The 26537-nt window shown below is 35.2% G+C and overlaps 3 protein-coding genes across 3 annotated transcripts in view; all 3 read left to right on the top strand.

Moving 5' to 3' along the window:
- The window catches only part of LOC134240161 (protein cycle-like), a 65530-nt gene extending 64759 nt beyond the window's left edge, over positions 1-771 (top strand). Inside the window, exons 17-18 of the mRNA XM_062722266.1 lie at positions 12-146; positions 446-771. Of these exons, the coding sequence (XP_062578250.1) occupies positions 12-146; positions 446-648 (338 nt within the window). The 3' untranslated portion in view covers positions 649-771. The remainder of the gene's footprint in view (positions 1-11; positions 147-445) is intronic.
- A 12193-nt stretch (positions 772-12964) lies between these two features.
- On the top strand, positions 12965-14053 carry LOC134240192 (growth hormone secretagogue receptor type 1-like). The gene has a single exon (XM_062722299.1). It carries the CDS (start codon positions 12965-12967, stop codon positions 14036-14038), a length of 1074 nt encoding a protein of 357 aa, XP_062578283.1. The 3' UTR covers positions 14039-14053.
- Positions 14054-24433: 10380 nt separating this feature from the next.
- On the top strand, positions 24434-25510 carry LOC134240181 (probable G-protein coupled receptor 139). Its single transcript, XM_062722291.1, has one exon. It carries the CDS (start codon positions 24434-24436, stop codon positions 25508-25510), a length of 1077 nt encoding a protein of 358 aa, XP_062578275.1.
- The last annotated feature ends 1027 nt before the right edge of the window (positions 25511-26537 follow it).

Here is a 26537-nt window from a genome sequence, read left to right as displayed (position 1 = left end):
ATCCTTTGTAGTTCCTTGTACGGATCCTCCAGCTGCCACGGCAACAGAGGTGGTTGTCCCTAGTGACGTCGCGGCAACCTTGGCGAATCAGGTGGCCGCCACGCGGAAAAATGGTCTGACAGTCCCCACTCAATCACCTACCACAGGTTTGTTGAGGAAATAAAAGGCTTTTTCTTGAACAATGTGCTTTCAGATTTTTTTAGAACAATTTATTTAAGTGCTCAGAATTTATTGGTTTAATTGATTTTAAAAATCATTTCTTTCTGTGTAAAATTTGTAAAATTCTGTGAGAAATGAATAGGTTTTGTTCAAAATGTTACCAGAAGTATATTAATGCACTTTTATTGCCAGGTAGTGATGAAAATGCAGAATTTGAAAGATATATATAATCCTGTAACAATTTGCAAAAATGCTTCAAACATTTCACCATTAATATTTGTTATAGCGGGAGCGGTGGCGAGTACGTCAGCGGAGACGAATCTGATCGAGGGCGTGATTGCGGAGCAGGAGTCGACAGAGAATGACGCAGGCCAGAGCAGTGAACAAGGAAATGACGAGGCAGCCATGTCAATCATCATGAGTCTGTTAGAGGCAGATGCTGGCTTAGGAGGACCCATCGACTTCAATGATCTCCCTTGGCCACTATAGCTGTGAAATATGGACACGAGTTACTTCCCCTTGACAAGTGAAGTTCACATGATCTTTTTAAGCTCTGTAGAACAGAGATAAAAAGAAGTGTTAACCCAGAAACAAGGGTCATGAATGGACAGGCCCAGTGATCCGGCCCAGATCCACATATTGAGATTAATCCAAACTATTCAGCTCCAGGTTACTCCGGGAAAAGAGAGTGTTCAAGCATGTTATATTTATTTCATGTAATACAGATAGACAAGTTAGGAGCATTTATACCAGCATGAAATTTTGAACAGTGCTAGAGAGCTGTATTTTGTATGGTTTACTGAGCAAACACAGGTTAATGTTATTGTTGGGGAAAATCGTTTATTTTTTAATGAACAGGTCTGGAGGAACAAAGATGATATATCAAATGTCTGTAAAGTTATGAATTTTCTGCATTTGAAAATCTACCGAAGACCTTTTTTTTTGACTATTTAAAAAAAGGCTACAGCTTTATATATTATGCCTAAAAAGGGTACAAGGAATCAAAGTCCTTAACTGACTAACTTGCTAATGTTTAGCACCAAACAAATGTCTCACCATGTAAAAAAAAAAATCCACTGCATAACTAGGTGTTCCGTATGATAGTGCTAGCTCATTACATGAAAGATACGAAATATTGACATCCTCATTTCTCCACAATCGAGCACATTTTGATGAAAGAAATCCTACAGCTTTATATGCAGGCTTTTCAAAATGTTATCATTTTTAATGGAAAACAGCCATGATTTGCTCAACTTTTTGGTACCGGTATATGTCTGCATTTTATGATTATATGCCATTCAGGCTCACCTGAGCCGAGGAATTTTTCTGATCACATAGAAACTTTTCACATTTTCGAGAACCACTGGGCCAATTTTAACCAAACTTGGTACAAAGCATCCTTGGGTAAAGTTTAAATTGTTAAAATTTCTGCATTTGAAAAGACAAAAATAGGGTTGGGTCATTAAAAAATCTTCTTCTCAAGAACCACTGGGCCAGTAAAGCTGAAACGTATGTTTTTGTAGACTATTGTAAATCAAAAGGCTACAGGGCATCAAAGTTTTATATATATAGTCTTTGAAAATCTTCTTCTCAAAAAGGGCCAGTAAAGCTGAAAGCCTGAAACTCAAGCATCCTGGTATAATGTAGATTCTAAATTGTTCTAATGTTTAGCACAAAACAAATTTTATATAGAAATATATAGGAAAAATCTTTGAAAATCTTCTTCACTGGGCATGAAACTTATGTGGAAGCATCCTGGTATAGTGTAGATTCTAAATTTTTCATAGACCCCCGCCACAATAGGGCATCAAAGTTTTACATGAAATATATAGGAAAAATATTTGAAAATCTTCTTCTCAAGAACCACTGGGCCAGAAAAGCATTTTGATGGTATAATGTAGATTCTAAATTGTTATATGCAGGCTTTTCAAAATGTATATAGGAAAAATCTTTTAAGAACCACTGGGCCAAAAAAGTGAAGCTTAGCCAGTGTCATTTAAATTGTAGGAATCTGACCCCCGGGGGAACTTTTTTTTACATAGAAATATATAGGAAAAATCTTTGAAAATCTTCTTCTCTGCCACTTTATGTGCCCATAGAAGGATATATGTAGATTTCAAAATGTCTAAATTATGATCAGTGGGGTAGGGTGGGGATGCATTTTGTATAACAAGGGTAAAATTTTTTTTCAGGTGAGCGATGTGGCAGCTTGTTTTTTATCAGTTTTAAAGTTGTCAAAGAATATTACTTTTTCTGGTGCTTCTGCAGTTGCAACTGTAAATCAAAGGAAAAAGTGGTACCAGTATTTGTAAATTTTTTTTTTAAGGAAAACACCCAGAGCATTATGCAAACTTCATGTTGTGTCATGAATGATGTTCATTTTCTGCAGGAGTTCAGGAGGAATATTTCTGTTAAATGCTCTGATTCTCAAATTTCTGTAAATCAAATTTAAAATTTGTTAATAGTTTGAAATTATTTTTTTTTTTGCAGCAATGAAAATTATTTTTTCCTTGAATATGACGCAAAATCTTTAGACCACAGCAAAAATATACCCAAGTTAAAAAAAAACATAAGTTACAAATCTTGCTGTCATGCTTGTATGGGAAGTCAAGTTGGTTCACTTTAACTTTGGGGCTAAGAAGGATAACTCTGAACATGCAGATAAAAATGGATTTCATCTTCTCATATTAAATTATATGTCCCTTTTTTATATTCCATAAGTGGAATTCATATTTTGTTGAAAATTGTACTTATATTTTAAATATTTTTATTTTTTCACAAAGGAGAACCTTGAATTACCCTGTTATTTGCATTTACTCAGATTGTTTTCAAGTATGTTATGATTAGAAAAATTACAGGAACCAAGAGTTCCATTGGTACATTTAAAAAAATAGCGAAGATTGAATACATCTTCACATATCAAAATGGCAAAAAAGTGAATAAATCTAGTCAGACAATAGTTATAGATACATGTATATGTATGTGTTGAAAAGTGTACAAAGTGTATTATATCTTTTAAAGATTTACTAATTATTTCCTAGTTTATGCTGTGTATGTTAAAAGAATATAATGAAAAAGTTGCTTTATTTTCCATTGAAAGACTTGCACAATTTTCTAAAGAAGTCTTTCTAACAATAACTTTGTTAAAGCAAAGCTTAAAAATTTGCAAAGATCCAGTGGTATCCAGTCTGAACCTAGTCTCCCATTAAGAAATATTTTTAATAGCTTTAAGTTTGATGTTTTCAGTTATCCCCAAGATGCAAAATATTCACTTTTTTCCCCCTTTTAAAAAAAATTTTCTCCCAATCTTTTGCATTTTATTATTTGATAAAATTTTCTTTTTATATTCAAATTTTGACAGAGAAAGGTGCTATTGGTCAACTTTTAATCAAGTATCAGAGATACAAACCTTTGTTAAAAAGTTGCTATCATTTACTGTGAAATCACAAATTTTTGTGTGGGGTTAATTTTCTTTGTTTTCAAGGTCTGAAGAAACCAACAAATTCATGTCCACCACGAAATGTAAAATGTTACATACATAACAACTCAATAATTCTCCATCCACGAAATCAAATCTCCAGGAACCAAATGTTTTTTCCTTAAACCGGGAAAAATTAACCCCACAAAAATATGTAATTTTACAGTATTCATTAATGTATAATGGTCTTTGTTGGATGTGATCACAACACAGTTCCAGCAAGTGGACACAAAACTTATTTGTAGCTGGTTCTCAATCATTGAATGTTTATAAGGAAATTCAGCTTTAGCTGGTTCTCGAATCATTGAATGTTTATAAGGAAATTCAGCTTTATAGTCATCCTTCCACAAAACTACAATCAACATTTGATCGAAACATAGAGAATAATTTATGTGTTTCTTATATTATTAAAATGGCTGCTTACAGAGGACTTAAAAATATACCTCTCTATACTTGTGAAAAAAATTTTGGACAGTGGAAAAACATATCGTACAATGATGTTTTACTTATTTAATTTTCAATATATAGGTAGTATTTATTTACTCAAGGAAAAATATTCAAAGAAAATAGAGTACATGTGTATTAGTAAACATTTATTGCTATAATTTATTTGGGAAAAGTAAATACCAAAAAGTGTCTTTTTAATTCATTTATACTCAATGAAATGTTAAGAATGCTTAAAATTTACATATTTATTAATTGATAATTTTAAATCTAAGGGCAGATCACTGAAACAGCATAAAATACAAAGGAACTGGAATTTAGTGTACAGTTTACATCTGTTCCTACGTTTGACATGTACGAGTATGTTACTTAGATATCTTACCTGTATAATTGTGCAAATTGTTAGAAATCTAGCTTTAATACCTCATTTTCAATTACAGAAAAGTTTAAAAGTTATTAGTCCCTTTTGAAGTGACATCAGCAAATTTTAAAAATATCATATGCATTTTGTTAAGTACTATTTTTTAAGAAGTGTTGTTATTTATATTGTTTATGTTTTATTTCAGATATGTATAGTATTCCTTCATTTTAAAGAAGTATGTTTTGCTACAGTATGCTTTAATTAATATGTCTGGAGGATGTATATATGAGAAATATTATTGTTTGTCATTGAGTGATATTAATCATTGTATGCAAGTTTGATTTAAGCTCACCAAATTGTTAATATATTGGTTGTGTTTTATGTTATAAATTTATGTATAGACTATTTAAATAATAGGTTAAAAAAAAAGAATAAAATATTTAATCCATTTATTTTTTCATTTTATCTGCTCCTTTTATCATATATCAGAAGGATACATATTGATGAGTGCATTGTGACTTTGCCTGGAATTTGGATTAATTCGCAACACAGAGGACCATAAAACTTAGGTGAAATCATTTTTGATACCTGGCTTAGAGACCAGGTCTTCCAACAATTCCCATGGGTACCAATTGTGCCCCATTTTTAGCAGACCAGTTGTGACCCATTTTTAGCAGACCTATTTTTGTATTCATATGACACAGACTTTGTTCATTATCTTGTATGTGAAAAGAAGAAAACACTTGCTGTTGCTTTCAACTGGACATTAAGATAAATCAACAACATACTGTCAATTCACAATGTTTACCAGGCATTTCCATTCTGCATGATGTCGATACAATAAATTCTGGTAAAAGATACCACAGACTCTGACAAATCTATTTTATATTTGGATATTTTAATTGAAAAAGATGTTAATGGTAATCTAACAACCAAGCTTTATGATGACAGAGATGACTTTAACTTTTCAGTCATCAACTTCCTTAATGCAGCAATATACCTTTATCACCTGTATATGTGGTTCATATCTCGCAGTTGATTTGATATGCAATACCATGTTCTACGTATGAAGAATTTCTAAAATGAGGTAAGTTATTGACAAACAAGTTGGTGAAGCAAGAATATAAGCATTCTCATAAGTTCTGTGGTCGATACAATGACTTTGTCAGCAAACACATATTTCATTAAAATAAATGCTAACTGACTTTATTCATACTCTGTTAGGCCATTATTTACACACTGAATTGTCGAAGGATTTTCCCGTTATTTCCCGATCAAGACAAGGAGCACACGGCGGGTGTGCCCTGTCCATGGTATCTGGTTCCATACATGATGTTTTGGAGGTCCGTGTTTGCTCTGCTCCATAATTTGTGCTGTTTAATGGACTTTTGAGCATGAAAACCGTATGTTACATGTATCTCCATTTATTTCATTTCACTAAAGGAATGTGTGTTGGAAAAGTGAAATGAAAGCAACTAAATGTATTATGTACCAGGGAATGCACGTGTCACCTGCTTTACAACTTTTTAAAATGATATGAATAAGTCTCGGTGTGTTCAGTGATTTATTGGCTACTAACATATAACTGTCACCTAAAAATAAAAAAAACCTGCATGAGCCAGAGAAAGCATAACGCATGAAAGCTTCTACAGAGCATGAAAACTCGATAACAAAGGGGTTCTAAGACGTTTGACTGGTCAACGGGGGTACTTGTTCCTCCGAGGCACCTGATCCCACCTGTAGAATTCCCGGGGGTTCGTCGTTGTTTTATGTACTGTTCACAAGTTTCTATTGCATGTATAAATTAATCACTGTTCGTTCTCTTCATCATTTTCATATAGAAACTTTCAGTTCAATGTTCTGAAAATAAAGCGGACCTTCTCAGGGTATATTACTGATGATTTGTATAGACGTCCAATTAATCTTGTCTAATGTATGCTTACTAAACATAATTTTACCCAGAATACCAATAACTTTGGGTGCATGTTTTTGTGATGCTAAATATTTAGTTGCGTAATTCACGCAATTTGTATTTTTTAATGTTTATTTTTCAGACAATTAATTAGTTAATAGATAAAAAGTCCATTCCTATGGAATAAAGCAAATGATATGGTTTAAACAAATTTCAAACTAGAATCTTTGTGTAAACTAGAAAGGGACAAATACCCCCCGCTGGGTTTTTCAGTGAAGATGAGAAGATCTAAGAGAAGAAAGAAATGCTGCAACACTTTTAGTGCAAATATATTTGCCCATTATATTTTATATGAATGAAACTAAGGTGCAGCCTAATAAAAAAAATAAATACCAGACACGAATTTTGAAATTTTTTTTGTCAATGACCTTGAACTTGCATTAATGACCTTGGTTCAAAGTCATGACACACACTCAGGTCATAAGCAATCTTTGTATAAAATGGGAACTCACCACGTTTATTCATAAGAAAGATATGGACCGGACATGAATTATATTTTTTACTGTCAGTGTCCTTGAACTTGCACATATGACCTTGTGTCAAAGTCACACACACCCTCATGTCATAAAATTTTGTGTAAAATTACCTTTATAAATAAAAAAAGTTATGAACTTTTTTCTTTCAGTAAACCTTAAAGCACAAATGACCTTGTGAACAAAATGCTAATCTTTGTGTGTATCATACATTTTTCCGTTATAATCAAGCAAAATTCATGATTTTTCTTTCAATTAATTCACAACTGTTATTCACATTGAACTTTGTGTAAATAACTTACCAAGTTTATCACGCCGGACACTAAGGAATTTCTCAGTGACCTTGATACATTTATATACACACTGAATGAACAAGACAAGATTCTCAAATACGCAAAGACCGGACATTCGAGTACTGTAAACCAAGTATTATACGCCATTCAAACTGGAATGACTAAAAAATATTCAAATATCCGCGTTTAGTTCCCCTGTCGCTGTTCCTGTCTATTCTAACTTCCCCTGTTGTCCCCTGACTTTTTTGGCGAAGAAAAGGGATTTAAGATATATTCTTGTTGGCAATTTAGAGTGAGAAATACCATAGTCTTAAAAATTCTTAAGTTTTGTGAAAACATAGACAGTTGTTCATTTTCCCCATGTTACGATTTGAATTATTATCATTTTTTCGCCAAAAGAATGCCTTCCATTAAATTACCAATTTATTGCATCTCCAGTATATAAATGCTTTTTATATTTCTTAACTTTTTCATTTATTCATCGAATTTCAATCTTTTAATGTTTATCTTTTTTGAAATATTCGGCCATGAGATTTGTTTCAGAAATTAAATAAAAAGAATAAAAAAATAACGATATACATGTACATGCATAAAACATGAATAAAATAAATGACTAAGAAATGAGTAAAAAAAGATATTACTGTACACTTTTGCTATTGCGGAGAAACCGATACGCGTTTTTTAATTAAGAAAATTAAGTATTTGTCCACGAACTTTTTGGACAACTCTCGTATTCTATTCACTTATTATGTTAATAAAAATATATCTTCAAATGGATTGAAATAAATAAATAAATAAGCAAATAAATAAAATAACCGAATAAATAAATTATTGACTGATTAAAAATTATTTGAAAAAAAATCGATTTATATATTAAATTTTTAAAATTGACATTACATACAAATTAATCAATTATTTAATTATATACCTAAAAATGAATGTATTCTTTTTGTTCTACATATATATATAAACAGGTTTACGCAAAAAGGTGTTTCAAAGTATTTTTTTATTAAGAATATTAAAATCATTTTAAATAGCCATATGCAGATAATAAGCTTAGGGTATATTGCTACATAAGTAAGTCAACAAAAGATTTATCACAAAGCTTTTTTGTAGGTTACCATAAATGTCTTTTCTATAATATCCAAATATGAAACAGATGTTTCAAACTCTGTGGTATCTCTTATTTAAGGAATCACTGCCTTGTTAGTTCTAGTATGCCAGGGCATCATCGATAGTTGGAAACGCGTGATTTTCTTTCTTTTTTTTTCATTTACTTGTGAAAAAAATTGTAAATTTAGATTTTAAAAAATGTAGACTAACAGATTAAAATCACATGAGGTATCATGTTAATTTCAATAGTCCCCGTCCAGTGACGTCAAACACAAGGACAATTTTGTTTTGTTCTCAATTTTTTCTGTTGCTCTATAACAATTGCTTTGCAAAGCAACAGCAACCTGTTTCTGCCATAGTCATCAAAATCGCAAGATTTAAGCCCACTTGAGTAAGCATTGAACAAAATGGATTGTCATGATTTGCCGAAGACAATCGCATCCCCAGACTCTGCAACAGCTGACCAGGGCTACATTAGTTAAAGTTTTTATTTTACACATTTTATTATCGAATTTTTATCATTGATATCTGTGATGAGCATACCTGATATTGATCTTTAACGACCTTGAACTGTCTTTGATTTTAAATTCTTCAGTACTTATGACATTTAGATCTTGAACTGTCTTTGATTTTAAATTCTTCAGTACTTATGACATTTAACGAATTCTCTTTTGTATTATCACACACTTGTGTCACTAAAATTATGGAGTATATATTTTCTATTAAAAAAACACATGAACAAGTAACTGATATTTGTTTCCAACAAATGGTTGAAAAAAAAACATCACAGTAGAACAATGTCGGCCGTTCTAATAAAAAACTGATTTTGATGAAATTGTATTTTAAAAAACTTTGTTAACAATAAAAAAAATATTTGAATCATCTTATTCAAAAAATCTTTTCACAGTTAACAATCGGCGCGATTTAATTATCCTGTGTACTTCTTTTGCATAATTTGTACAATACTTCTTCCGTCTCATAGGTAATTGAGAGATTTAGGAAACAAAGGTACATGTATTTTTTATTTTGGCCTCATTTATAAGATTGCTGATGTACTGATTCCAGCTGAGTTTTGATGGTGTTTCTCTATTGATGAGGAACTCGTTGTAGAAGTAAGCTCCAGTTGATACCAAAATTTTCAACACACGTTTTCGTTCTTCCGGGTAATTTACCTTCGAAAGAGATGTTAACAAAAATCGGGAGATGGTCGGAGCAATTGAGATAGCGGTTCTCACTGATTTATTCCTGCGATCCTTACAAAGTCGAGTTTATCCTGTGCAACAAGCACATGGTTTATTAAAGACGTTTGCTCTCCATTGTGAGCAATATAGGAGCAAGTTGGACCAGTTGATTTGCTTGGGCTTGTCACAGACTCGAGTCTACGTTCATTCATAAAATCCTCGATGATCCGCCCGCGTTCGTTGGATTTGACGCGATTTTTGCATCCATATTTATCTGATAGATGAGCATTGATGTCACTGAGAATTATAACTGGTCCATTTGAACTATAAGCGCCAAACAGCTTTTCTAAATGCTTTAGCACTAATCTTTCTTCTAGACTTGAGTAACACTCCTTTTTTATCAAGTATTTGAAATATCTATTGGTAGACTAGCTTAAACGGACATGGACACTGTTTCAACAGATTTTTTTTTTTTAAAAAAACCAATTTTAATGTTTATAATTCCTAACAAAGACATAATGATCAACAAAAATTTCAACATCATTTGTTGATTTACAAAGGAGATACAGAACTTAAAATTCTTCATAATGTAAACAAGGCTCGTGCCTTGTTTTTGTTTACACATAGAAAATATCATATTTATAACAAAACGAGATAGCAAATCACTAGAAACTGTCTAATTGTATTTAAAATTAACTTCTTAATTGAAAAAATCTGATTTGATTGGACATTTATTAGTACATGTATATTTAGCCTATGTAAAAAAAAAAAAAAGCAAGGCATGGGCCCTGTTTACATAACAAAGGTTTGGAGTTCTAAATCTGTCTTGTACCTCGACAACTGAAATTCAAATTTTTGATGATCATTAGAAACACCTGAGTTAAATATTAGTAAACATTAAAAAAATGGGAAAATAAAACTGAAACTGTGTGCATTTCCCGTTAAAACAGCATCCTTCCAAAGAGACCTCGTCATCTGTCCACAGCTTTTTTTTTATGATTATATCCCCAATAATGGAGAAAAAGAATTATTGGTTAATCAAATGTATCTATAATATTGAAAATCGTACGTCTTCATAAAGTTAACAGCGACTGTAGAAGACATGTGATGAAATAATCGGTTAAATAAATTAATGATCCTATAAATAACTGATACGGAGGCGCTGTCCGTACCAGTCTGTTTTGAAGATCACCTGGGAAGAAGGTAAGCATTATCAACTTTTTTTGTCCTTGGCTCTATATTCCTAGTAAAATTATATTCAAAATCTTTATGAAATCCTGAAGTATCAATTTCTTTAATCTGTGATTTTCTGGAATACAAATTCAAAAGAGACAAATCTAGAAAAGTTCAGCTCAGTTTGTTTTAAATATGAAATTTTCATTTCTGTAAAATGATTAAAAACCTCCTAAAAATATTCTATTGTAAATTTTGTCGTACAATTACAAGGTACTTTATCTCAGCCTAAAGTATTTATGTTATGTTCCCCGTTTTGCAGAGAGCTTTTGAACTGAAAAAAATATTTAATATCGAAGAAGATTTCTATTAATGGGGTCAAAATTTTTCAGTCAAATATTCATAAATTGTACGAAATGGCCTCCAAATGATAACTTTTACTTTCCATTGAAATTTTGCAATGTAATTTTAATTTTAATTAAATAACTCAAGATGACTTAAAAAAGACTGCTATGATTTTCAGATTTATAATTTACAAAGTAAAAGGGCTACAACCAAGGTAAGAAATTCGTATATTGCAAAACATTGCATCCAGATGGTATAAACTATAATTTCTAGAAATTATAAAGCTTTTTTATGCGTAGTAAATGCCCATATTAATTTGAAATCTAAGAGGTGTATGGTAAAGCTAGGTCAATGCTTTTTTTTCTCTATATTTTTTAAAGTTTCAACCTTATTATTTTGCCTTTAAGCAGAAGATCTAAAAGACCTAAAAATGAATAAACTTGTTTCAATGTAAAACTTAATATAGTTAAGCTAGGTCATTGCTTCTTTTCCTATTGTCATTTTTTTAAGTTTCAACCCATTTATTTTGCCCTTAAGCAGAAGATAAGCAGAAGATATAAAAAATAAATTAGCGTATATCCAGTGTAAAAATTAGATCAACTTAGCAATAACTTTTAATACGAATGGGTCCTGTAGCATGATGTTAATATTTATATGATGTTACTTTCAAATATAACCTTTTTATTAAACTGACTATTCGATCTAATGCCAGATTTTTGAGAAGCCTTTAAGCTGGCCAGAAAATGACCTAAACGAAAATGTCTAGTTGACCGTCAACTAGCTGTCAACCAGTCTCCAACTGAATACAGGATAACAGTTGACCACTTAAAGTTGAATGCTTTTCTTAAAAGCTGTCCTCTGTTTTGTATAGAATGGACAGTTGACCGTCAATTGACTGCTTTTCAACGAGTTGACTATAAGTTTACTGCTAATGCTTGGAAATTATAGAACACTCCGACTTGGTGAAATCTTTAAGAGTTGTCTATAGTTAAACCGCAAGTACTTCTGGACAGGACCCCCACCCCGATATTCAACCCGAAGGCTTATTGTTATTACTTTTTTCACAAATTATATTTCATCATGTGTACAATAGGGAAAAATCCCACAAAATCTCCTTAAACAGCATTCCAGTCAGAACATTGAAATTTCCTTTAGTAATCGCAACGGAGGTGCATAGAGAATGTATTACCTATTATGATAACACCCGAGAGAGATAATAGCGCCAGGCCAAAACTCTCTCGGACCTTATCCTGTCCACAAGTACCTGTGAGTTAAACAAAAAGGTTAAAGGTTTACTCCGCTTCATACATCCTGCCTATGCCCAAACCAATAATCAAAACACACAAAAAATCACTCTAGACATAACAAAATACGTATCATTTTGCTACTATAAAAAAGTTGATCACATTTTCTTTAAAAAAAATCCCACAGACTTTAGCACACTTTAATCATGTTTATTGAATGTTTTTAATATAACCGTTCTTGCACGAAAAACTCCAATTCTGATCTGTTCGTGGATTGATATAAGACCTTTGTTAATTTCCTGTGAGGGCAACAAAAAAGAGAGATGAAATTAATTAGTGAATCACAATTCACATGATGTTATGCCCATTCATGGACAAAATTAGTGTTAATCAAGCACATAATTACTACTAGGAATAAAATGTCTTTGTTGTCGTTTCCGGTGCGTTCTGTTGTAACGTGTAGCTGCTATTTCCGAAATATATTATAACGTGACGACAATTTTTATTGATTTCACGTACCCAACCTCGAAAACAGTTCTTTGAAGTGAAAAGTTGATACACTAGAAGTCAAAAGATACATATACGTTTTAAATCAACTTATAATATATATATTAATAATGTATAAAATATAATATATTTTCTTCAAAAGAACTTGAAGAAAACTTTTTAATCTGAAAAAAAAGTATATGAATTAAAAAAAAATGTAGATATTTTGCTTATTTTCAGCCATGTCTGACTTAAATGTAACACAACGTAACCATGGTAACGAAACTACGCCTTTTACCTCAATCCTACTTTTTTCCACTTCCGGGCCACAGGAATCGGGACCAAGTGTGATAGATTACATCAATTACGTTTTCCTTCCGGCAACTGTTACCATAGGCATCACGGGAAATCTTCTGACTATTGTCGTAATGAAGTCTAAGCAATTCTCCACCGCCCCTTCCTCATATTTGCTCATCTGTCTGGCTGTCTCAGACAGTGTTCTGCTTTTGATACAGCCCTTGAACAAATCATTTGTTATGGATGTGATTGGTCAAGACGTCAGAGCATTAAATAGCTCTCTTTGCAAACTGTACTTCGTCATTCGAAGGGCCTCCAAAGTGACGTCATCGTGGTTTGTCGTTGGTCTTTGCGTTGAACGTTTTATTGCTGTGTGGTTTCCGTTGAAAGCAAAGTTTTATATGTCAAAACGTACAGTGCTTGCTGGGATTTTGGCTGTTTATTTTGTCACTTTTGCTTTCACTGGTGCGTTCAGCTACGCAACAGACGTGGTGAAGGGAAAATGTCAACCCGACGCGTACGACCTGGAGGATCCTGTTGCTAGAGAGAGGTTTGGTGCCATGTTAAGGGCGGGAACAGTCTTGTATTCTGTTGCTCCTATGATAATACTAATCACCCTGACGCCACTCATTATCGGGAAACTGATCCACCACAACCAGACAAGGAAAAAGATGACTGGATCAGCTGTAAACAATAGTAAAGATGATGGTCGCGTTACAGCCATGTTGATTGGTATTGTTCTTGCCTACATCATACTGGTGCTACCAATCACGATTCTCCATAATGCCGCATACGAACTCAAGATCAGCGCATTTGCCAGTAACAACGATGGCTTTAACCTCTTCAAAGAAATTTCCCAGTTGTTGGAACAATTGAATTATGCGTTGAATTTTTTCCTGTACGTGATGACGTCACGGCGTTTCAGAAGCGTTCTGTTGGAAGTGATCACCTGCAAATCTTTCAGTTTTGAAAGATCAAAGTCAAAGAGCACCACACTTACGTCGAAACTATCTAAGTAAATATTTACTTTATGGATACTCACTGACACTGACATTTACTTTTATGGAAAAGAAATGATATTTACTTGGATTATTTGTTAATTCAAGGAACAAACCCCTTAATATTAACATGAAGAGTAGTTCCAGGGGAACTATATTCAAGGGGAAATGGCCTACATTTTCATTTGATAAGCATATATTCTCCCCTTAATAACCCCTGATTATTGAACAGAACTTGAAACTTATCCCAATTCCCTCCGACCTTCTCTCTCCCCTTCGATCGCCGTCCGTACTTGCGCCACAAGGACAAGATGAACAAGATATAAATTATGTTTGTTAACCCCCTCCCCCCTTTTGACAGCTTTTGAAGAAGGTTAAAGTTTTTCAAATGCAAGTTAAACAACAAGCTTAAGGTGAAAAGATAAAAAAAAACCAAAGAGAAGACTTGTTTCAATAAAATCCTGTCAAATATGAAAGCCCAACCATAAACCCTTCCAAAGTTATAAGCAAAGTTTTTTTTTAATGCAACATACTCCAAGGTCAATGTCAGAGATAATGGTTCCCATGGGAAAACCTTGTTACAAGAAATATACATGTGAAATATATAAATGCTCTGGAACCAACTGTTGAAAAAATTATGACCAAGGCTTAAGTTTTTCAAAAGTAGGTCAAATACCAAGGTCAAGGGGAAAATTGTTGGTATTGAAAGGAAGTTCTTGGGACAAGAAATACACATGCTGAGTATGAAAGCCTTAATACCTACTGTTCAAAAAAAAAAAGCCAAGGCTAAATTTTAGGGGGAAATTGGAAATTTGGGTCAAACTCCAAGGTTAAGATATGAAATATATTGGTTCACTAAGAAAAGTCTTGTTACAAGGAATACACTTGCGAACTAAAAGACAATAATTAGAACGTATGGGCAAGGTTATATTATTTGCGGACAGACAGATAGACAACTAGTCACAGGTAAAACTATATTTTATAAAATGGGGGCATAAAAGGTGAAGATGAAGAATCTGGGAAGACAGCATAAAACACAGACCTCTGGAAATCCCAAAGGTTTGGATGCGATGCCTAGACAATTAAATCTTCGAATTCAATCACTTTATTAAAATTAATCAATATTTTGTACAAGAATACAGAGGAAAATCATTCTTAAAAAATTGTATATACTGTAATTGTGTATATTTCATGAAGAAATAAATGACTGCATTTTATGAATCTTGATATATGTATAAACAATACAGTTACCTGATAAAATATCATTTCCATATTTCTACATTTTCATAACTTTTCCCCTCATTCTCTCCCATTCTGTCAACCATGTTTTCTTTGATTGTTAGTTTGGGAATTTTTATGTTGCAGTTGTTGCAATAAAAGAAATTAAAAACACACGACTCGCGTTTTTGTTTTGAATATTTCAGGTTCATATCTGTCAATTCCGTCTTTCTTCTAACCTTCTCAGTTGAAAATAAATTATTCAAGATATCTTTATCAAACTATATATGCTTATTCATAATGAAGAGTGTTTTCTCACCTTGACATTTCTTTTGACCTTGAATCACATTCTTTAAATTTGTCTTAAGCCGAGTTAAAACAAGAGGCCCATGGGCCTTATAGGTCACCTGAGCATTATTCAACAACTTTCCAGTGATTGAATTTGATCCATGTTTTAAGCCAGATGCTATAGCATTTACAATTTGGTCATCATAACTATACACTTAGCAGTTCCTTAGTTTGGTTGCTTAATACCCATAGGCATGGTAGGGGAACAAATACATTTCAACAAATCAGTAATATTCAGCAATAATCATGCAGTTGTGCCGCTACCACACATGAACCCTTTACTCTTAGGCCTAGATCCACACATTGCACAATTTTTGGAAAGGCATCCTTGCTTTTCAAAAATATTTGATAAATACCAAGGAGCACATTTCAAACAATTCATTCATTTTTAGTATATAAGTACAGCCCCCCCCCCCTCTATGGTACAACTGACCCTGGGGTCTTGAAATTTACAATTCTTGAAGATTTTGTCCCTTGCTCATAACTATATAGGTATTTCATCTGCTTAAAGTCCAGGAGCAAAGAAGAAAATATTCAAAGATTTAATGTTTTTTCACTATACATGCATAATCAATACACTCCCCCAACACCAGAATCCCTGACCCTGGGGCCATAAAATTCACAATTTTGGTAGAGGCACTCTTGCTCATCATAACTATGTACTTAGTTAGTTTATTTAATACCCAGGAGCAGAGAAGAAGATTTTCAAAGAATTCATATATTTTCACTATATAATCAATAGAGCCCAGCCCTTACCCCAGAACCCCTGACCCTGGGGCCATAAAATTCACAATTTTGGTAGAGGCACTCTTGCTCATCATAACTATGTACTTAGTTAGTTTATTTAATACCCAGGAGCAGAGAAGAAGATTTTTAAAGAAATAATGCATTTTAACTATATACTTTTTTAGCCCCGCCCTAGCACTACCCCTGACCCCAGGGCCATGAATTTCACAATTTTGGTAAAGGACTCAATGCTATTACAATCATGCAAATATTTTATGCTTGATGTCCAGGATAAAGAAGAAAATTTTTAAAGATATATTAATTTTAGTGGTTTTGGCCCCACCCCTATTTCCCAGGGGGGCAGGAACCATGAAATTCACAATTTTTGTTCCCCTTCACCCATAGATGCTTTGTGCCAAATTTGGTTGAAATTGGTTCAGTGGTTGCAGAGAAGAAGCTGAAAATGTCCAAAAGTTTACGACCGATTGACATTTCTTTTAACCTTGACGACGGACACACAAAAACAGATAGCAATAGGTCACCTGAGTGACTCAGGTGACCTAAAAAATATAAATCGGGAGCAAAGCAAACACAAATTTCTTAAATCATCAGGGATGGGTTCAGGTGCCATGGAGGTGTAAGCCTCCTGTCGACTGGCCACATCCGCTGTGGGCTCCTAGTCATAATCGGGCAAATGAAAACAAAATCCGTACACCAAGTGTATAGACATGACTGACAACTACTACGAAAGCAGTCAGCATTCGACTTAATGATAAATTGTAGTTGTTGTTAAAGTCATTGTATTGACCATAGAACTTGCGAAATATACTTATTTCACCAACTTGTTTGCCAGTAGTTCGTTTTACATACTAATTGTTAGTCCATTATTTATACACTAAATTGACGACGGATTTTAACGTTATTTTCCGATCATGATAAGCAGCACACGGCTGGGGCAGGGGATGCTCACTCCTCCATGGCACCTGATCCCACCTCTGATGTTTCGGAGGTCCGTATTTGCTCTGTTCCTAATTTGTATTGTTTTATGGACTTTTCATCTTGAGTACTGTTCGTTATCTCCATATGTTTCATGTATAGCAGTTAAAAATGGAAATGCTGATTAAAAGCTATAAACTCATACTGCTATTGGAATGCTCCTACGCCAAACATTAATATACATTTAGTGTTTAGATGCAGTATGATTGAAACCAGCCCCCTTCTCCTTTCACTCGTCAGCCTGACGAGTGAAAGGAGAAGGGGGCTGGTTTAAATCAGACTTTGTTTAGATGTGAATTCTTAGTAACTGTCAGGTTACACTACGGAAAAGCTGAATAATTATGAAATTTGAGATAAGTTTTCTAACATTATTCAAACTACCTGCAGATCTGTAGCTCTCCGAAAAAATATATTGATAGACCAGAGAGCTACAGTGCCATCCATTGAAAAAACTGTATATTTATTGCGCACCAAAAAGTGCGCTCGGTTCTTGATTACTTCCTCCAAATTCTTACCTCAATTGCAAAAACAGGACGATTAAAAAAATTTCTTTCTCCTCTATCAAGCACTCTCATAATTGACATCTGAACGAAGCATACTGGACCGAATTGTCTTTGAAACCAAAATGGCAATATATATATAAGCGAGATGTTCTATGATTACAATATCAGGGTCAGGAGGACTATTAACAACAATTATGAGGAATGTTTGGTTGTGGAAACAGCGAAAGAATATGTTAGGAACATACGGTTAGTAATATTTTGAGATCACAGTTTTAAAAACATGGAGAAATAAATCGAGATCCGAGCGCACTTTTTTGTGCGCAATAAATATACAGTTTTTTCAATGGGTGGCTCTGTAGCTCTCCGGTCTATCAATATATTTTTTCGGAGAGCTATTGAACTGCAGCTATATTCAAACATGTGTTATATCATTTTTTGTCAATGTGTTGAATGAAGTTTTTGATTTTTGATGTTGAAAATCAATTACCACTTTTTTTATTCAATTTTCTACAGCTAGGGCAGTAGTTGTAATTAGTATCACACATAAATATCCCCTTTTCTGTCCACAGTAGGAAGGAAAGTGTCAATTATGAAGGTTTATAGCGGTTGTATTAGTAATAAGTGTCCATATATATACCCGGGAGGATGACGTCTGCTCTCTCTCTGGCGGTTTGAGTCTATCGTCTACTTCAATCTGTTTTGCGGTGACCAGGTTAGTATCTTTCCTTTTTTCTGGAAAAAAAATGCCAACAAAAATGAATTCAATGAATTAGTTCATTTTACATCAAAACATTTCAATTGTTAATTTAAAATGTTTAAGAGAAAAAAATATACTGTAAACCAACTATTAGTCGCGTCATCTTTTATTCGCGATTCGTCAGTTTGAAATCCATTCGCGACGATTAATTTTCGAGACTGAGGACCATTTTATACCAATATGAAGCAAAAATAAATGGTTCACGGCGATAGATATTCGCGAATAGGTCGGAAACTCTCGAATATTTCTCGCACGCGAATGAAAGCTGGTTTACAGTATTGCAAGTGTGAAAAAAGGCGAAATAACATTGGGCGAAAAAAAGCTTGTATACACTATCTGTATTTCCATCACCTTCACAGTAGCTGAGTCGGTAGAGCACTGATCTCGCTCCGTGTTTAGAAGGTCATGAGTTTGAATTTAGACCGCGACTGACCAAAGTCACTAAAAAAAGGTAGCAACTGTTCCTTCTCCATGCGTTCGGCACCTTGAAGTGAACGTTGCGGGTCCTTCGCGGGTCCTCGAAAGGGACGTATATGTTGAGTAAATTCAAATAAGGATTTTGTAATTTTATATACTATAAAGGTGGATATCTTTTACCGGGAAAATTCTGCAATTTCAGGGAACAAAGCGTTGAACTTCGCTTGGGGCTTATTTCAGAAATTAAGGAATTTACAAATTGCGTTGCTTTGTTTTTTTTATTCATGTATCAAATCCAAAGCCAGCTTTGTGGTAAGAATTTTTTGCATAACTTTTCTAGTTTGTTGAATTCGCAAAATTTTCCTCGACGCGAATTTTTCCACGTTGACAGTACTCTCATTAATGTAGTATGGCTCCATATAATTTACAAAAGTCTGTAGAATAAATAATATCCTTTGACAAAATACTATGAACTCACTCAGGCCACGTAAAACATTTTAATTCTAAATTCTAATTTATGTGAAAAATATCATATTTAAGAAAAGAATAACGTCTCAACTCGCCTTGCACACTATCTAACGCAACCATATATAGCGTTGCTTTGTTTTTTTTATCCATGTATCAAATCCAAAACCATGCGTTTGTGAAAATTTTTTGCATAACTTTTCTAGGTTGGTGGAAATAATTCGTAGTTAAAATTCAGCGATGTCTCCAACGATTCACATCGTTGGCAACCCATCATTAACACATTTTTATCGGCCGATGTATGGCCGAGCATCGTCCAATATCTGTTGAATTTACGGGGAGTTTAGTGGTGTTCAACAAATAATATCCTGTTGACAAAACATTGGCCCGCATTCACTCATGTACCACGTAAAACATTTTAATATACTAAATATCCTAATTTTAATGATTAGCAAAAATACCAGGCCATTTTTCTCATAAAACGCATTGGTTGTCCAGTAAAGAATAACGTCTCTTTAAGGACTACGCCTTGCACACGATGTAACGCAACCATATATAGAACACCGGTCTACGGCTACCGGCCGGGAAATGTGACCTAGGCATTAATAATCTATTACGTTTGCAAAAAGATGAGAATTAAATGTACTATATTTTTTAAAGCTAGCTATAGGGAAAAATGGGTCGTCACATTTGTATTTTTGTCACTTATTTGTTTGTTGTTTAAAGTCTATTTCAAAAAAATTTTCACTCATATGGAGACGTCACCCACCACTTGACGGTTGAAAGCTGCCAACTTTGACCTATACTCGGCACTCTGGGCCATTGGGCAGTGATGTTTCTTTTAGTTACGTACCAGCATCTACTGCAACACAGGACCTCGGTTTATTTAGTCTCATCCGAAAGACTGGTCTTCACGTCCCAGAGTGGGATTTGAACTCATGACATTAGGATCAACTCCATACTCCGCGATTCTAAAGCAGATGTTCTACCACCGCGCCGCGGACGACTTTAATGCATGCGTCGATTTTTCCGCCATCTGGTTATATTAGCTACAGAACTGAAGCTCTCCAAAAAATATATATTGACAGACCGGGCTGTCAATATATATTTTTTCGGAGAGCTACAGTTCTGCAGCTCGTGGTTAAATATACCAGTAATGCCTTATCACATTTCCCGGCCGACGGCCGCAGACCGGTGGTAACCGGTTGTAATTCGCGGTGTGAGCGATGCCCCAACATCGTTCCACATCGGCCGAGTAGTCCTTAAAGTATCAGTCACATTATCCAGCGATGGGGTATACGATGGGCAACCAATGCGTTTTTTATTTATAAAAATGGCGTGGTTGCCGGCCGGACTTTCAAAGGCCCAGTGAGGCATTACTAATCATAAAACGATGTTCCAGGGTATTCGGCCGACGTGTATTACATCGCTCATACATTGGTGAACATCGTTCGTACGTTGGTCGACTATTGGCCAATGTTTTGTCAAACATCGACCGATTCTCGGTCGATGTCTGCTGCACACCACTCAACCCCCCGATGACCTCAGATTCAACGGACACTTGACGATGCTCGGCCATACATCGCGGCCAATCCTTGAAAGATGTGTTAATGATGGGTTGCCGATGAGGAGCGATGTGGGGCATCGGTGGAGACATCGCTGATTTTTAAGTACAACATATTTTCTACCGATGACCCCATCGACTCGCCGAATGGCCTCAGTCACCGTCCGATTACTATAGGTGTCCGGCCGGCAACCAGGCCATTTTTATATATTAAAAAAACGCATTGGTTTCTCATCGTATACCCCATCGCTGGATAATGTGACTGATAATTACACAGTAAAAGGAAACCGTCCTTCGCACCTTTGGTTTTTGAAGCTCCATGTTTATGCCTTAGTCACATTTCCCGGTCGGTGGCCATAGACCGGTCGTAATCCGTGGTGTTAGCGATGCCCCAACGTCGGTCCACATCGGCCGAGTAGTCCTTAAAGTATCAGTCATATTATCCAGTGATGGGGTATACGCTGGGCAACCAATGCGTTTTTTGATAAAAATAGCGTGGTTGCCGGCCGGACTTACAAAGACCCAGCGGTGTTTTGCTAATCATAAAACGATGTTCCAGGGTAATCGGCCGATGTATATTACATCGCTCATACATTGGTGAACATCGTTCGTACGTCGGTCGACTATGGGCCAATGTTTGGTCGAACATCGACCGATTCTCGGCCGATGTCTGTTGCCCATACCTCAACCCCCCACCCCCCACCCCCCCACCCCGATGACCTCAGATTTAACGGACACTTGACGATGCTCGGCCAATCCTTGAAAGATGTGTTAATGATGGGTTGCCGATGAGGAGCGATGTGGGGCATCGGTGGAGACATCGCTGATTTTTAACTTCAACATATTTTCTACCGATGACTCCCACCGATTTGCCAAATGGCCTTAGTCATCATCCAATTACTGAAGTATCAGTCACATTGTCCAGCGATGGGGTATACGATGAGAAACCGATGCATTTTTTGATGAAAATGGCGTGGTTGCCGGCCGGACACCACTAGTAATCGGACGGTGACTGAGGCCATTTTGCGAATCGGTGGGGTCATCGGAAGAAGATAATTCGCAGTTAAAAATCAGCGATGTCTCCACCGATGTCCCACATCGCTCCTCATCGACAACCCATCATTTACACACCTTTCAAGGAATGGCTGATGTATGGCTGAGCATCGTCAAGTGTCCGTTGAATCTAAGATCATCGGAGGGTTGAGTGGTTGGCAAGAGACATTGGTCGATCATTGGTCAATGTTCGACCAAACATTGGACCATCGTCGACCAACGTACAAACGATGTTTACCAATGTCTGAGCGATGTAATATACATCGGCCGATTACCTGGAACACCGTTTTATGATAAGTAATGCATCCATGGGCCTTTGTAAGTCCGGACGGCAACTACGACATTTTTATCCAAAAACGCATTGGTTACCCATCGTATACCCACCGCTTGACAATGTGACTGATACTTTAAGGAGTCTAGACCGATGTGGACCGATGTTGGGGCATCGCTCACACCACGGATTACCAGCGATTACCACCAGTCTACGGCCACCGGCCGGGAAATGTGACCTAGGCATAAAGGTGTCCGGCCGGCAACCACGCCATTTCTATCAAAAACGCATCGGTTTCTCATCTTATACTCCATCGCTGGAGAATGTGACTGATACTTTACGTGGATTTTTCTTCTTAGAAAAGAAAACAATAATCTTAAAAAATGGCGTGCTTCTCAAAAGATAGTTATTTAATTATTCTTTCTCTTTCCCAACTGAATTCAACCATGTACGATTTCCTTTACGCTTGTATTGAACCGGATATTTTCAAACAAAATTAGCGAAGTGAAAATACATGACAGGCAATGAAATCTTGTCAAGTGGAGAATTAAGTGTAAATCAAGCGCACATTTATTCGAAAGATGGAGATCACTGATAATATTTCCGGTATCGTATTGTATTTATCGTTTTCAACTCCTTGATCTTAAAGAATGGAAAAGGTGCATCTGGAACTCAGTCCGAGAAAAATGGAAAGGTGCACCTGGAACTCAGTCCGAGAGAAATGGAAAAGGTGCATCTGGAACTCAGTCCGAGTTTATTTTCTGTGAGGACCACCTTGCTTTATCTCTCCCTTCTGAGGAGAGATCACTTGAAATGGTCATAGACACTAACAATCAGGAAAAAAGTTTTGTGATAATTTCTTTTTCAAAGGTGACCTTTAATGCAAAATTTATCATCTCCCGTTTTCTCAAAAGCAAGCTAGGGTACATCAATTTTCATTCGTCTGTCAGTTTGTTACTTTGACCTTGGTCATAGTATTTGAATGAGAAAAGACAGGGCTTTAATGTTTTACATGTTCATTATCCGAGAAGAGACCTTTCCAAACTCAATATTTTTTTGACACTTCTCAAGAATTCATACAAGAGAGAAGATATTATTAATTCCATCATATAAGTGTGCTGTTTTGCATTACGTCACGATCTTTTCGACAGATGCACTCAGCGTCACGCCCCCGCTGTGATTGGTCAACTCAACTTATTACTTAACAGAAATAGTCTGTTGCATGAGCAACCAATCAGGTTTTAGAAGAAACTTCCGGTCATAAAGCTCGCGGTAAGAAGGCGTTTACGATTTACCTTAAGCGCAGCTATCATCATGGCTTGGTACGTAAAGCAAAACGGCAAACTTAATAATAACGGTTTTTTATATTTGTCTTGTGAAAAGACATTTCTAAATATATCATGTTTGACCCAGTGACCTTGACCTAACTTTGAAATTTAACATATTCAAAACCAGGGTAAGTTTTTTTTTAATATTAAATATGGGTCAAACTCCCAAGGCCACGGTCAAAATAAGCCAGAGGAAGGCCTTGACTTAGTAAATACACATGCGGAATAATGAAGCCCTAGCAGCAACTTTTTCGAAAGTTATAGGCAAGGTTAAAGTTTTTAAAAGTAGGTAAACTCCAAGGTCAAGGACGAAATGGTTGGTATTCAAAGAAAGGGCTTTTCAGTTTTCACACAAAATACATCTGTAAAATATGAAAGCTTTAGGGTTTACTGTTTAAAATTTATAACCGAGGTTTAAGCTTTTTTTAAAGTGGGTCAAAGTCCAAGGTCAAGAATATTTGAATCCATGAAAAGGTGTTATCACACTTTATACACATACGAAGTATGAAAGCCCTATCCCCAACTATTCAACAGTTATGACCAAGGTTAAAATTGGGTAAATTCTTACAAAAATTGGTCAAACTCCAAGGTTACTAGTAAGTGGTCAAATATATTGGTACCCAAATAAAGGTCTTGTCACAAGGAATGAAATATGAAAGACGGAGGGCCAGGGCAAAAGCCATATACCCCCTTATTTTTTATTTTGGGGCAATAAATGTTTCGCTGAATATGAAATGTTAATATACGATTATTTGTTATTCGTTTCAGACATGGCTGAAAACAATAAAACACTAAGTACAATTAACGAAATACCAACAACAATTATTTCTACTAACCTGTCGGTTTCCAATTCCGGGTCACAGGATTCGGGACCAAGTGTGATAGATTACACCAATTACGTGTTTCTTCCGGCAACTGTTACCATGGGCATCATGGGAAATCTTCTGACCATTATCGTAATGAAGTCCAAACAATTCTCCACCGCCCTCTCCTCATATTTGCTCATTTGTTTGGCTGTCTCAGACAGTGTTCTCCTCTTGGTCCAGCCCTTAAACAAAGACTTTGTTATTGACTTGATTGGACAGGACATAAGATCGTTGCATAGCGCAACCTGCAAGCTATATTTCGTTATACGAAGGGCATCTAAGATGACGTCATCATGGTTTGTGGTAGGTCTTTGCCTTGAGCGATTTATAGCGGTGTGGTTTCCGTTAAAAGCAAAGATTTATATCACTAAACGTACACTACTTTCTGGGATTCTAGCCATTTATATTATCATTTTCGCCTTTACGGGTGCATATAGCTATGCTTCGGAGATTGTAGAAGGAAAATGTCAACCAGATGTGTATGACAGGCAAGATCCTACCGCTACACAAAGATTTGGCGCCATTCTTCGGACAGCATCGAGCTTGTATTCTGTTGTTCCTATGGTAATTCTGTTGACCCTGACCCCGCTTATTATTGCTAAACTGATACGCCACAACCAAAAAGGAAAAACCATGAAGCCTCAGAGTTCCACTGCACAGAGGAGTAAGGATGATCGCCGAGTCACGGCCATGTTGATTGGTATTGTTCTTGCCTACATCATTCTGGTTCTACCAATTACAATTCTCCACAATGCCGCATACGAACTCAAGATCAGCGCATTTGCCAGCGACAACGCTGGGTTTAATCTCTTCAAAGAAATTTCCCAACTGTTGGAGCAACTGAATTATGCGTTGAATTTTTTCCTGTACGTGATGACGTCACGGCGATTTAGAGGCGTTCTATGGGAAATTCTCTCTTCCAAACCTGTCGGTTTTCGGAAATCGGTTACGAAAAGGAGCGAAAGTAATCAAAGCTCTTGAAATGAATATACTCATGCTGGATCTTTACTTCCTTAAATTATCAAAAATGATACTGTATAAACCAACTGCTTTTCGTGACGAAATTTATAGGTCTGAATGACGTCTTTTGATTTGTGGTCAAAAGATTAAAGGTCATGGTCAGAAATGCATATTAAGTGAAACAATTGTTTCCAGATAACTTTTAAACTTAACTTTTTTTTATAGAACCTTTTCAATGAAATCTTAACTCACACTGACTAAAATAAAACTCTTGAGGATTCATATGTCAAAAGGTCAAGAGAAAAATTCATATTTTGCAAAAAAAAAAAAAAAAAAAAAGGGTTTTCCTGGTACCAAATGTAGTTATCCTTTAAAAAAGAATGGTTTAAACGTAGAAAGCTCAAAGACAAAAAATCATAAAATTATATAAATGCATATTCAGTTTTCAGATGATATATTTTGTTCTCTGTATACTTTTGCAAAGAAACGTGAAAAGTTAAAAGGACAATCTGTATATACTGTATACAGGGTTATTTTCGCCCTTTCACACTTGCAATCAATTTTGTCCCGTTTTAATTTCGCCCAGTCATAGTTTTGTTTAAAGCGGCACTGTGACGCACAAAGGGGAAAATTGATAAATGTAGAATTTTTGCATGACCTTTAATTGTTAATTTTGTTCAATTCCTAAAACTATTAGGTTTCGGAAACTTACAGGTTTCAGAACCTAAAAATTCTATTTTTAAGGAGAAAAATAAAAATAATTTTTGTATGCCCCAGACCGAAATTATTGCTCAATACTTTTTCCACCCCACTGTACGCGTGCGCAGAAAAGTTGAATAAGTTTCCATAGTTACCTTGGTCTCAAGTTCCCAGCAATGAATGTAAGTAGACCAAAAATTTAGAGGCAATCTTTTTAAAACGTTGTTAGAACATATTTTTCACCTTTGCATGCTCCGGCTGAATGTTGTTTACAAGTTTGAGCTTAAAAAAAAAAATAGCGTGACCTTGAAAAACACGAAAACAACGAAACGGTAGATACAACCTTTGT

The sequence above is a fragment of the Saccostrea cucullata genome, unplaced genomic scaffold, assembly GCF_032062105.1.
Source record: "Saccostrea cucullata isolate Sc308-1 unplaced genomic scaffold, CSIRO_AGI_Scuc_v1 ctg74, whole genome shotgun sequence".
NCBI lineage: Eukaryota > Metazoa > Mollusca > Bivalvia > Ostreida > Ostreidae > Saccostrea > Saccostrea cuccullata.
Note: the sequence above shows the minus strand (reverse complement) of the source record. Positions and strands in the feature narration are given on the sequence as shown.